We start from the raw sequence: 14,988 nt of genomic DNA, 5'->3' as shown, positions 1-14,988 counted from the left end.
TTTAATTAATTCAATGTAACAGCTATCTTGAGCTCCTCTGTACCATAATGAATGGTCTTTTCTTTTCTAGTTATATCTCCAATTAATGAAATCTCCACTGGGTTCTCCATCATAGTGCAAAGAGGCAGAGACTAAGGTAAAATACATATCTACTAATCCTGTGGTTCAGTGATGAGCATAGTATGGGTGGTGAGGCTGCAGAAGGCTAGAATGGCTTTATTTTATAGTATATTTGGTTTTCACTTATCTGAGTTATGTTGCCTTTCAGTTTTATGGTAAGAGTTCAATGTAATCCCACTTATCTGAGATTATATTTCCTTCCACTTCAAAAATAAATTCTGCTTGCACCTCAATGTATTAGTGTGTATACATATGTATATATATATATAATATATATATACATATATGTAAGAGTACACAAATACATCCCTGTCATCCTAAATAAATGTTAAAAACAATTCCATTCTTTTCGTGGCTTATCCCCTTTATATCTACTTTCTGAAGTAAAAACTTGAAAAAATAGTCCTAAATTTGATGTTTAACAATTTGTATTACTTGACATTTTTAAGAATAAAAAAAATTATTCTTGAGAGTCTTAGACATTGTGTTCAAGTCTCACAATTTTTGCTCTCATAACTGAAATATTGGGCAACTAGGTGGTGCAGTGGATAGATGGGAGCCTGAAGTCAGGAAGATTCATCTTCCTGGGTTCAAATCTGGCCTCATACACTTACTAGCTGGGTAACCTTGAGCAAGTCATTTAACACTGTTTAGCTTTGTTTCCTCATCTGTAAAATGAGCTGGAGAAGGAAATGGCAAATCACTCCAGTATCTTTGTCAAGAAAACCTCAAATGGAGTCACAGAGTCAGACATGACTGAAACAACTGAATAGTAAAAACTTAAGTACTATTATTTATATTACATAAAATAAAATATCCTTCTAAAACATGAAGCAATTCTTACCCATTATTATATGTAATGTTGCAGTCACTATGTGAGTGATTCCATAAAGTGAATGTGCCAGTACGTTAGTAGAACCTGCCAAATTGAGCAAAAGTTGATAATGAAAGAAAGAATTTAGAAAAAAATTTAAAATTACATATTAATAGTAATTTTTGGCCAGAAAAATAAGTATTTTTTCTACTCCCTCACCTAGTACCCCTGACACACACACACATTCACAAAGAAGCTTAGCAGAGGACCACTTTCATCTAGCAATGCACATTTGACAAATTCTCCTGTGAGTTTGTTATTACTTTTGAATAGTAACTTCTATCACAAATAGTCTGGATATCTTTAACATAAACCATATTTAACCTCAAAAGGCCTTATAAAAAGGTAGTTGAAATATTGCTGATACTAAAATCAGAGGTCAAATCAGTCTTTAAGCAAATCATCTAAGTCACCAAAGATAGGTAAAACTGTTATTTTAAAAACCAAAGCAAGACACTAGACCCTCCATTAGAAACACATTATGTACCTTTAGAAAAAACCCGTTTAACAATTAACCTTTTCCCACCTCTTAAATTACATGGTATTTGTATCTCTATTCAGCTACAGTTATATATGATCATTTGATTTTGGCCTTGCAATAAACAAATCAACAAATGAACATATTCAATTAACCATAACACTAAGCCTTTTTTTCACCATGGATAAAGCCTTTATCAACCCTTTTAGGACTAGGACCTCGGCTGACAGCAGGAGTGAGAAAATCAACAATTCCAAAGCTTTCCATTACAAGAAAGATTGGGTATGTGGACAATTTTGCTTATTGGGAAGGGTGGGAAAATCAAAAATGCCTAAGCTTTGAAAAATTATTAAAAGAGGGTCCAAACCCCAAGCTTCTTATCTCAGGGGCACAGATTTGGATTAGTACCTCAACCACCTCAGAGAATAAAAAACCCCATCATTTCCAGCCATTCATTACCACACCAAGAAAGGGAGAGCCACCAGTGCTTCCTGGGAAAGCTGATAAAAATCAACCAGAATTCAACAGAATGCCCCAAACTTATCTCCCTGTTACTGCTCCTGGCTCCTTTAACCCCATCTTCCTCAGGCTTACCCCCTCTAGAATATTTGCCTTGCTCTGCCCTCCTGTTACACTTTGATTTTTGGAATTTTTTTTCTATTCTTAACAAATTTCCTATTATACTAGATATGCTTTTCTCTTATACTCTTTCCATCTACTTGCCCTGATGGAAATCTGGCCAACTGTAAAGGACACTACATCACTGGCCACTCCCTCCAGTACCGGATGTACTTTCTTTCATGTTCCTGGATACACTAGACCTGAAAGAAGAGTAGATACATCACTTGGTCCTCACCACCATTTCTGTACCGTCCTTCTAGTACCACTCAGCAACCTGTTTATTTTCCATATTCTCTTCATACATTTATATCAACCTATTCAGTTCCTGGTTGATGTAATCTTATGTTCCCCTAAGTTTTTCATACATATATTGATATCACCCTCAAACATGTTAGCTTCCAAGTTCATCAACCTCCTTAATTTCCATCATCTGTAACTTTACTATCTCTCAGTTATACATGGAGATAGTTTTATGACTCAATCTAACACTATCTTCTACCTACAAATGCCTTGTGATCAAATTTGTATCTGAGAGGAAGTGGGTAAAGTGTTTTGCTAGTAATTTATGCACTGAAGCTTTTGAGCCAATAATTATGGATCTTATCTACCAGTATTCACTATATTTTTCCCAGTTTTACAGAGAAGCTAGAGTTTTAGGAACTTTACTTAATGTAACTTTTCTATCATTCATTGCATTTATGATGCATAAAGTAATTCTTGTTTCATCCAACATATTTTCTTTGTTGTAACCACATTAATGACCAGAAATCTCCAAACTCAGAAGTTCATCTCTCCTATAATTTCTTTGCTTCTTAAATCTCTGCAGTAAAGTTTCTGAAAGATTTTGAATTGTTTATTTTGTTCTTTGAATTTCTTTGACTTCTCTCATTGTCTTAACCTTTTGACTTTCACTTTTAATATTTGATTAATGCGAACTAGAATTCTGAAGATGCTTTTATTTTCTGGATTCCCTTCCACACATTTCCTTTTTATTGTTTTTAACTGGGTGAGATGACATTCACATCCTCTTCTGCATTCACCAGCTGGTTGTTAATGTTATCTTCTGATATCTTCCTGGGGTTCTTCAACAGATTCCTCAAGTTGCTTCAGCCAAGATGGTGCTTTTGGTTCTTGTCCATGATATTCCTTAATGGTTCCATCTCTCTTCCTATGGGTTTTACTATCGCAAATGCTACAATGTATAGTACAGTGGACTAGTCCTGAAATGTTCTTATACTTTCTGTCAAATATTGTGGAAGCATCCATTCACTCATAATGGTTATAACAAATGCCAAATTAAAAAAAAAAACTTTTAAAAATAGTCTATTAGGAGAATTCATACCATCAAACCTCAAAAATTCCAGTCTAAGTATGATTATTTCTTTTAAAAATATTTATGATCTCAGTATTGTTTTTGTCATCCATTGTATTTTTAGGTAAAATTTCTGGACAGATTGAGTTCATCTAATCTAGGCTCAGGGATTTAGTTGTTTCTTACAATTGCCTCGTGCTAGTCAGTAATATGTTATGTGATTTAGAATTAATATCATTGGGGGGAAAATCACTATATATCCCCCTGCCTATAACTGGTAAAAAGATATGTTTCCATTTTGATGATATAGCACATAACAAACATATTCCTATCTTCAGTTCATGTGATGAATACTTGCAATGGGCATGCTTTAATGGCCAGGGTCACCTACATTAAAGCATTTCCATCAAGAGAGAATGGAATTTCAGATTTATTCCAGTTATTTTGCTTTTTGTAATATGAGAATTTCCTTATTGATGCAAAATTTTTAAATAAAATACTAGCAAGCAGATTAAAGTAATATGTCACAAAGATTATATACTTTCACCAAGTAGAATTTATACCAGGAACTCAGGGTTATTGAATACTGGGAAAACTGTCAGCATAATTGACCATATCGATGAAAAACAATGAAAATAATCACATGTAAGATAATCACATGATTATCTCAATAGATATAGAAAAAGCTTTTGACAAAATACAACATTCATTTGTATCTTAAAAAAAATTCGAAAGCACAAGAATAAATGGACCTTTTCTTAAAATGATTAGTAGTATCTACGTAAAACCATCAGCAAGCATCAAGTGTAATGAGGAGAAAGTCTTCCCAATAAGATCAGGGATGAAGCAAGGATGTTCATTATCACTTCTGTTATTGAATATTGTATTAGAATGCTAAGACAAGAAAAGGATATGGAAGGAACTAGAATAGGCAAAGAGGAAACAAAACTATCACTCTTTGCAGATGATATGATGGTATGCTTACAGAATTCTAGACAATAAACTATAAAAAACCAGTTGACACAATGAAAAGCTTTAGCAAAGTTGCAGGATATAAAATAAATCCACATAAATCATTAGCATTTCTATAGACTAACAACAAAGTCCAGCATCAAGAGATACAATTTAAAAAAAAAACCCTTCTGTTTGATAAGGAAAAAAGAGATCCTGTTCAAAAGATTTTCAGAATGATTAATCAAGAAAAAGGACAAAAAAAGAGAGTTAATCAGTTAATAAGCATTTATTAAGTATCCGTTATGAGACAGACAATATGATAAGAACTAAAGATACAAAAAGAGGCAAAAGATAGTCCCTGGTGCAAAGAAATATATGCAAACAAGCAATATACAGGATAGATTAGAATTAATTAACAGAGAAAGGGAACTACAATTAAGAGGGGATAGGAAAGTCTTCCTGTAGAAAGTGGGATTTTAGTTGGGGCTTGAAAGAAGTGTGGGAGGTTAGGAGGCAGAGATGAAAAAGGAGAACATTCCACGCCTGGGCAACAGTGAGAGAAAATGCTTGGAGCCAAGAGATAAATTATATTGTTCATGGAAGAGCAAGGAGGCCAAATATCACTGTATATCAAAGCACATGGTCAGTAGTAAAGTGTAAGAAGATTGGAAAGGTAGATGGGGGTAGTCATGAAGGGCTTTAAACACCAAACAGAAATTCCTGGAGGTGGAAGGGGGTTTATGGAGGGGGAAGGTGACATGGTAGGGCCTGAGCATTAGGAAAATTAGTTTGGTGGCTGAATGGAGGATGAGCTGGGGAGATTTGAAACAGGTAGATCCACCAGCAGGCTACTGCAATAGTCCAGGCATGAGGTGGTAAGGACTTGCACCAAGGTGTTAGCAGTATCAGAAGAGACAAGAGAGTGTACTTGAGAGATGATGCAATGGTGAAATAGATGGGCCTTAGCAACAGATTGGACACGGGTCGGGGAGAGGGGATGGTGAGAGATACAGAAGAGTTAGGGATGACACCGAGGTCGTGAAGCTAAGGGCCTGGGAAGATGGTGGTGTCCTTGACAGTAACAGGAAAGTTTGGAAGGGTGGAGGACTTAGGGGGGATTAGTTTAGTTTTGGACATGTCATGTTTAAGATGTCTATGGAAATACAATTCAAAATGTCTGAAAGGCAACTAGAGATGTACAACCAGAGATCAGCAGAGAGGTTAGGGCAGACTAGGTAGATTTGAGATTCATAAGCAAAGATATGGCAATTAAATGCATGGGAGCTGATGAGATCCCCAAGTGAGATAGTATAAAGGGAGAAGAAAAGAGCCTTGTGGGACATCTATGGTTAAGGAACACGAACTGGATGAGGATCCAGCACAGGAGATTCAGGAGCAATGTGACAGGTAGGAGGAAAACCAGGAGTGACTGTTGTCCCAAAAACCTAGCAAGAAGAGAGTAGCAAGGGGGCAGCTAGGTGGCACAGTGGATAGAGCACCAGCCCTTAAGTCAGGGGGACCTGAGTTCAAATCCGGCCTCAGACCAAACACTTGACACGTACTAGCTGTGTGACCTTGGGCAAGTCACTTAACCTTGACTGCCTCACAAAAAAAAAAGAATATAAAGGAAGACAGGGTAATCAACAGCCAAAAGTTACAGAAAGGTCAAGAAGAATGAGGACTGAGAAATTGGATTTAGTGATTCAAAGATCATTGGTACCTGGAGAAAGCAAATTTGGTGGAATTATGAAGTTAGATGCCAGATTGTAAGAGGTTAAAAAGAGAATGAGAGGAGAAGAAGTGGAGGCACCTATTGTAGATGACCTTCTCAAGTTGTTTAGCCACAAAAGGGATTTAGTGTGGATGGAAGAATCAGGTAAGGGTTTTTTTGAGGATGAGCAAGACGGGTATGTTTATAGACAGCAAGAAAGGAACCAGCAGACCAGGAAGAGATTGAAGATAAGTGAAAGAATGGGGATGACAGAGGGGTGAATCTTTTGGAGCAGATGAGACAGAATGGGATCATTTGTGCAGGTAGAGAGGTTTAATACACAAGATATCAAATATGTACATGAATATGCATTGTATAGCATGCTAACTACAAATGTCATAAAATTGCTTTAAAATCATTCATTATAGGTTCCTATCCACGACAAGTTTCTCCAACATAAGATAAATTAATTTCTCTACTTGATAATATTAAAACAAGGAGACGCTGAGACTCTAAAAATTACTTCATTCAACCTCAGTCAAGTGATCTGTCATTGGCATGCAATATAATAACTATAATAATAACACCGGGAAGTTTTAATATTAATACCATTAGTACTATGGCCTGGGAGAATACCATTAATTGATATGGAACGGGAAAAATTTATTTTCAAAATATATAGCATCTCAAAGTAAGATTTGCATCCTGATTTATTTTCATCTAGCTGAACAGTGGAAATAAATAGGAAGATTTTTCCCCCAAAGGCCAACATTCTGAACAGAATCATACAATTACCAAATATTAGAGCTCAAAGAGACTGTTATCAAATGATTATCATCTTCACAATACCAACTTACAAGAACCTATTATGTGATGATATTGCTGAGTCATTCAAATCAACAAAAAATATAATAAATATCTACTAAATATAAGGCACTATACTGAGGCCCTAAGTTCAAACAAGCCGTAGTCTTTACCTACTCCTCAAGTAATATCCAGTCCAAATTAAAACATAAAGCTGGCCTAATGAGGAAGAAATTGATTTGTGGGTGTTCTGTAACAGTATAGCTGTGAAAGCAGACAACTCGTGATTACTGAGGAGTTAATTATCTAGGAGTGGATTATCCAGGCCTCTTGAATTATCCTTTGGCCTTCTGCTACCTGTCTTTTGACCATTCTCTAGCATATTAGCACCCCCCACTTGGGAATGAATGGGAGAAATAAAAGGAGATAAACAATCCATTATGTGTCCTGTTAGCAGATCTGGTAAAAGTTTTGGTGAAGGAGAGAATGAAACTATTAACAAAATGATTTTTTTTATTATCTATGGATTTCAATTATCCATGCTGTCCCTCTTTCTATTACCACAGATAATTACAAGTTGACTATAAAAACATTCCTGTAGAAAGGCTATTAAAAAGCAATAATGTAATGCTGTAATGAACAATGGAGAATGAAACACACCATGACCAAGGCAACAAAGACTGCTTATTCCTTCCATGTTATAAGGGAATGCTCCTGTGAATTATGACAGAGCACAGATCCTTAGTTAGCTTTTAAAGGATACCTTTGTAATTGTTCCTCAGTTCTGTAGCAAACACTCCTGGGGTTAAGGACGACCATGATATGCAGGCCAAAAATTAATTCACTTAATAATTTCTTTTTGTTCTAGTTGGCCTGTCCTCCAGTCCTTAAATATAGTCTTAAATCCTTGAAGAAGGGAATTCCACAAAGACAATGTACTCAATGACATGAAAATAGAGACAATGAACTTAATATATTGCAATAAAGTAACACAACCATCAACATGCATCAATATATTTCCTTCCTTAACTTACTTACGTAAAAGAGAACTGTCATGAATGGAAATTTTTTATGTGGGATATGTTTTGTGAAAATCTGTGTTTCACTATTTCTGACAGACATAACAAAACCATGACTAACCATTTTATACAGCCATGCTGACCTTTCAAGATGTTGACATATGAAATGCTCAAGTGAATTCTATATATCAAATTTAACCTCTCGATTCCTCAAACACTACTTTATTTGTAAAGAAGTCTATTCATTGAAAGGCAGCACTGCCCAATACACATAATAACAATGTAACACATTCTCAAAAGAAGCTATAAATGTTCTACTTCAAATTGAACATTTTAATTGGAATGAAAAGTTATTTTCCTGCCAACATTATCCTCTCTCTCTCTCCTTCTTCTCCCTCACCCCGAAAATGTGCCAAAGCAGAAGAGTAAGGACAAAAGTATCAGAGTTCATGTAAAGAATGATTGATGAAGGTACCAAGCAGAAATTGTGATAAAAAAAAATTGTCCTTGGAAGTGCAAGCACTTCTGCAGAACAATTAACTTAATTAACCAGACAACATGAATATTCATAAGACTGTTAATGTCTCCCACATCCAAACAGATAAATGTGATGTAATGACTTCCTAGTCAAGCATATCTAAAATTCTCATGAAAACTGTACCTACACTTTGGTTCTTTGCCTGAAATATCATAGAAATTAACAGTCCCTTGGCAATATTTTATTCTCCCCAAATTAATTAGAAAGCATGAATTTATTTAAATGAACTCCTTAAGACTATGTTGTTTTGTAGCCATCAGTCTGGGGATCAACCCTTGTTTTACAACAACTAGATGGGTTTTTTATCTTTATGTCCCTCTAGTTTTTTTCCTCAACCTGAATCTCTCTGTATAGTTCCTTAGTACCAGTTCCCATAGCAACAAACACCATTGCTAATGGCCAGGATTACAAATACAGGCTTCCCCACATCTGATCCATTTGATTCTGACCATAATTCAGCAGCTTAGTCTGCTGGCTCAGTAGAGTAATTTACTAAACACTCTCCCTCTGGGTGTCTCTCTCCAGGATGCAAATGACTTCAAAGGCAGACTGTCTCCTCATGTTCTGAAGCTTTCAAACTTCCTGCCTAGCACTTGTTATTCCTATTCTTTGCCTATCAAAGTAAGAAGTAGGACTTTAGTCCTCAAACAAATGTGTCCAGTAAATCATTTCCTATTCCCATTTGCTATAACCAGTTAGTTAGAACCTCTAACTGGTGCTCAGATGACATGCTGAAGCTTTTTAATGCTTCCTTCCCGATTATTTCAATGAAAATTCAACATGTACGCATATAGTATGGGTTTAAAAGAAGATTTGTTTTAAAACCTGTAACATCCACAAAGCTCAATTATCATATGGTGGTTTCCTTTTTAAAAACTGAGCTATTAAAAAAAGAAAGAAAGAAACATTCTCACTTAACTTATGCCTTGAGACTGCTGCCCACTTGATAAAAATGCATCCTTTTGGGTGCACCCATCCTTCTTATTTTTGATATATAACTGTTAACAAATTATCTCAGGAGTATAAATACTAATGAAGAGAAACAGTGACCCAAGCACGTCCAATTTGCATGGAGTGAAATGTTGGAGAGGTTCCATCTCATAACACTGCCATCGCATTCATAGCAACTAAAATGACCTGTGAAGGTCAAATTACTGGCCTAACATGCATTTGCTTCTTTGCAGCAGAGGTTGCCTCTCACGATATAATTTATCAGAGATGTTTTTGTAGGCACTGTAAAAGCTTCACAATGTTTCCTACCATTTTTCCTAAATAGTATTAAGGTATTTTTGAATAGATTCCATTTTAAAGTCTCAAAATACCTATGAACCAATAGTAAGGGATTGAAGTGATAATAAAATAAGTGGAATATTGATTTTAATACATTTTTCTATCAGGTGGTAAATTTAAATTCTGAGATTTTTTTAAGGCTTTTAGAAAATTACCCCTACATACGTATGTGTACATACATGTGTAAAAATATTAGGGAATATGCCATTACAAATGATTTTTAAGATGGAAAGTCAATATTCAATCAATCTCAACTCTTGGTTATTTATTTAAGAGGTAACCTGGGCTGCCTAAATTGTATAGCACAACAGATTAATTTCAGATAGATGCATAATTTGGTGAGTCTGCTGCCACTATTCTTACCTGCTGGTATTATCCCAAGAGGAAGTGGTGTTCTGACAGGTGTCAGGATGTAATTTGTGTCTATCCCAGCATCCATTTGGGCTCTAAGAAGTAAACCATGAGCCACCTCACTGGCAGATCCATCACCACCAACACAGATAACCCTATTTAAAAAGGAACAATTTAGAAGAACTAAGTATATGGTGAATATTCATAAAATTCAGATTTCAAAATGTTCAGTAAATTTTTCCTTGTGCTAAATTTTTCCTATGTTCATGTATTTAGCATGTATATGAATAGAGAATATAAAAGCATTGTACATGTAAATTTCATTTCCTAAACAAAACCTAAATAAGTTAAGTATAACAAACTGGCTAATATGCATGACAAATCTGAACATGTTAAAATCTTTGGCCTACATGAGCATTGTTTTTTATTCTATCAATAGTCAAAAGCATGTAATTCTCATTTTTCTCATGCTAATAAACTGTTATCAAAAATATGTTCAAATAACACCCACCAAGCCCATAAAACCCTACTAATTTTTAACAAATTACTAAGAACTCAATAGTCAGTGACAAGCATGTATAAATAAAGAAGCTTGGGGTTAGAGTATTGCTAATTATCATTAGTAGTAATTGAAACCAAATGCTAACTACCTCTCTTTGACATTAGTTTTAGATGACACTTTTTTAGTGTTTCTACACTTTAACACAAGTTAAGAGGCTAATTTTTCAAATATATAATAAATTCCATTCAACCCAGAACTATAATTATAAGAAAGTAGATGTAAAATAGATCTAATGATAATATCCCTGAAATATTTCTAAAATAGCCTAGAAAATGCAGAATAATCTTAGATATCAGTAGACTCTAAATATGTATTACAGAAGAGATTCTATGAGTTTATTGACCTAAATTACATGTTATAAGGCTACAATGGACAATAAAACTATATAGGGAGTGATTAGTGCCTTGTCTATCCTGCCTTCCCATTTCTAACTTTTCCTTACCTATCTAGATTATGTTTTAGCTTTTTGTCACCAGCCTTCCCAGTAAATCACTAGAGATTGATTACAAGTTCCAAGGGTTTTATTCTGTTTCTCCATATGCATGCGTTCTCCAGTTCTGGGCTTTATACCCCAACCTCTTAGAGAATCCTCTGAATCCTCCTAGGGAATCCTGGTTGATTTGTTCTTTCTTCCTTTATTGAGTTTTATGTGTCCTCTTTTGGATCAGAGCCTTTGGTCTCTAACTCAGGACAGGACAGGAATTCTTTATTCATGTACTATAATTTGAGCAATGAGATATTATTGTGGGATCTTGGTAGTCAATATGTGAGTGGTCAGTGGCCCTCAGAAAGCAATCTTGTACTAATGGATTAACCAGCAATTTTGCAGTCTGTAATGAGGCTTAGCTCACAGACTCCCTTAAAGCACTGTGAATCTGAGATCCTTCCATCTTCACATGACAATAACTTAGAGTAGGAAAGAGTAACCTAATTCCCATAATCTGGCTCTGCCACAGCACAGAATTCATGTCCCTCGGCCCATATGAACTACGTTCTCAGGTAGCAAAAGAACCAGTGGATTTGATGGCTGAACCACTACTGAAATAGGAAAGTTTATGGAGAACTAGACAGGTATTGGGATGAAATGTTCTAATTGGCAAAAATGGTTAAAGAACAAGATATAGAAACTAGATGTTAGAGAGCTTAACTTTAATTCCCAGGGAAATTCTAGAATAGATCATCAAAGCAATGAACATCCAGAAAAGGAAGTGGTGAGACAGTATAGCTTCACCAAGAACAGGAAGTTTTGACAGAGCTCCAAAGAGTTTGCCTGAAACCACCATTTAAGTTATATGTAAATGATGCTGCAGCACCAGCGTCTAAGGCACTGACAAAGTTCAGATATAAAAGGATTTCACTCCATCAATCAACAAACATTTATTAAGAACCTACTATATGCATTTACTGAGCACCTACAGTGCTGTACACTATGCTAGACACTGAAGATACAAAGACAAAAAAAAAATGAACCAGTCCTTGCATTCAAGAAACTTATAAACAGAACTTCTGAGACCATTCCAGTCTACCTAAAATGGTCTTTGGGACAGGAAGTATGAGCCATTCAAAGCAATATTTAGCTTTGATAGTGTACTGATAATATACAGTATAATGAACTTGAATTCAAATGTTGCTTCTAACTTATAATTCAGAACTAAGTCTGTGTGTGATTTCATGAAAAAAATACATTGTTATGATACTATGTGGGCTTTAACTCATGTACTAGAGTTGGTCTATACCTACTGAGATATGGTTGTGGTTTCATGTCTAGATGGCCAAAATATCAGGGTGTCAGGGAGATCTGAGATCAGATTCTGTCTCATATATATTAAATATGTGACTTTGAGCAAGTCATTTGACCTCAGTGCTCCCAGACAACTCTTTAAGATTATAAACTGCAAAATCTTTTTCAAGGGAGGAATTTTCCATATGGGTAGATAGATCCAAACCAAAAAAAAGGTGTTTGTTTTTTTAATTTACCTTACTAACAACAGTGCTGTGGAATAAAAAGTTAATGAGCTATGCCAACAAATGACTAGTCATTAACATTTGCACTACCCTTGCACAAGTGTAGGAAATGCACTTATTTGTTCACTACTGAACATTGTACCACAGTGATAAATCACCAGCAAAGGAAGAACACATTCAAAAAAAGAGCTTGCTTTAATCATCCAGATATTTGAATGCTACACCACGGTACAATACTTTAGTGCCAGCAGCCATTTACAAGTGGGTACTTTTTCCACTGTTTCCAGGGTAGGTAATTAAAATTCCCCCCCCCTGCTGTGGACATAAACCAGAGTGTTTTTGTCTAGAAATGCACTGCTGAGACACAATGTCTATTTTCTTTCTTTAAAGAGCAATAAGTCAGTTTTTAAAAACATTGCTATTTATATTTTCTTCTGAAAAAGAAAATGTGATTACTTCACCTTCAGAGACCTAAACTTTTCATTAATAAATTGTTGGGCTTCTGCTTTTAGTTAAAAAAAAATACCAAGTGGAAATTCTGCTGACTTTAGGAGGTAGTACAGTTGTCATAGCTAATACACAGAGTTCAGGTGTATTAGTGAGATAATTCTAGATTAGTCATACTGTCTGGTTAATATTGTAAAGAATATGGGTGGAAAAAACCTTAAGCAGATTGTTTCACTTCAGTACCTAGTAAAGACTTGAAGTTTTTTAAAAATCATTTTAAAATAGTAAAAATTAATTTTTCCATATGCTGACTTATAAATTACAATTTTAAAAGAACATAGTGTTAGTATTTTGTCTTCTTTTAAAACTACTTCCTATTAATACTTCATAGATAGGAAGTCCCTAGGAGCATTAGCCATAAATCTGGAAATACTTGCTTGTCAGGGAAGGTTTCTATTACAAACTAATTGTCCTTAGTAGTAACATGTTTGTCACATTACTTTGGAAACATAATCCAGTTGCTAAGTTGTTTTAATTTAAGTAATACATTCAGAAACATTACAATGTAAGCCCCTTAAGAACAGAAATTGTTTTACTTTTCTATTTGTGTCTCCAGAGCTTTGTATATATGTGTTTAATAAATGCTACATTTATTCATTCATATCCTATCTATCATATGATACTGCCTTAAACACAATTTACAGAGATAGTTTACTTTTTCTTACCTAGTATGAAGTTGGTTGTTTAATGCCAATGGGTATCCAGGGTTTGGTGGATGGAGTGAGTGATTATGGATAATCTTGGTTATGCAAATGGGCCAGCAGCCAATGCTATGATCCGTCTGAGCAACTTTCATGTGGTGTTTGTTGGTTTGTTTGCTCATTTTTGTTTTGCAAGGCAATGGGGGTTAAGTGACTTGCCCAGGGTCACAAAGATAGCACGTGTCAAGTATCTGAGGCTAGATTAGAACTCAGGTCCTCCTGACTCCAGGGCCAGTGCTCTATCAGCTGTGCCACCTATCTGCCCCTCATGCTTTTCTATTAACAGTAATAGACTGCTTAATTTGGCTAAGACCACCTTTCTTTTTATGATTAAACAACAATAACAAAAATATATTCTGTGTCACCTGTCACAAAATTTTGAATACCAAATAGGTACTTCTATATAGGAGAATCAGTTCCATCCAGTTGAAAATAGTATCTCCTTCCTCTATTCTCTGACATGGAGGAACTTTTATATGTTATTCTAATAAACCACTGTCAGTGGATGAATGGCACTTATGAGAAGGTGCATCAGTGTATTCCTGTAATTTTTATTGATTTAAAGTAATTTTGCTGAACATTCTGTGCCTCATGGCAGAAAGGACTGATGAAGAGTTTTAATTCAGGATTTGACTGAATGAATCTGCAATGTTTCATATATGTCTCTCCAAAGAATCTGGTGAGGCTATATAAACTTCTACCCTACATAGATCTTTCAAGGCCTAAATCAAAGGCTTTCTCCTCCATGAAGCCTTACCTGGATCTAGTTGAGATGGTTCCTTCTGTCTATTAAGTTTTCATAGCACCTTACCTATATCTTTTTATGTATTTTATATTCTATCATCTATTCATTGCTTTTGCACATTTTATTTCATCTGATAGATGGAAAGCTCTTTGAGAGAAGAGATAGAATATTTACTGAATTACAGAATTAAGGAATCTTAGTATTGTAAAGAACCTTGGAGGTCAAGTGCTCCAAACAGCAGATGAATAATAATCCTCTATATATTTCTATTAGCCAAATGTCAAGCCTTTCCCTGAAGACCTCTAGTGAGGAGAATGAGGTCATACTGAACTTGTAGACCCAAAAAGCTCTCCCATTTTTTCAAACAGCTGTCTAACCATACTGCTCCCATCCTATGCTTGTGAACATGATTTTCTGAAATCAAGTTTAAGACTTT

The 14,988-nt window shown here is 35.2% G+C and overlaps 1 protein-coding gene across 1 annotated transcript in view; it reads right to left on the bottom strand.

Annotated features, from left to right (window-relative positions):
- Nucleotides 1-14,988, bottom strand: part of CERKL (ceramide kinase like) — a 181,238-nt gene that overhangs the window by 20,921 nt on the left and 145,329 nt on the right. Inside the window, exons 5-6 of the mRNA XM_027865957.1 lie at nucleotides 10,085-10,227; nucleotides 965-1,039 (exon numbers count right to left, since the gene is read on the bottom strand). Of these exons, the coding sequence (XP_027721758.1) occupies nucleotides 965-1,039; nucleotides 10,085-10,227 (218 nt within the window). The remainder of the gene's footprint in view (nucleotides 1-964; nucleotides 1,040-10,084; nucleotides 10,228-14,988) is intronic.

Source organism: Vombatus ursinus, unplaced genomic scaffold, assembly GCF_900497805.2.
Source record: "Vombatus ursinus unplaced genomic scaffold, bare-nosed wombat genome assembly UNPS02014779.1, whole genome shotgun sequence".
NCBI lineage: Eukaryota > Metazoa > Chordata > Mammalia > Diprotodontia > Vombatidae > Vombatus > Vombatus ursinus.
Note: the sequence above shows the minus strand (reverse complement) of the source record. Positions and strands in the feature narration are given on the sequence as shown.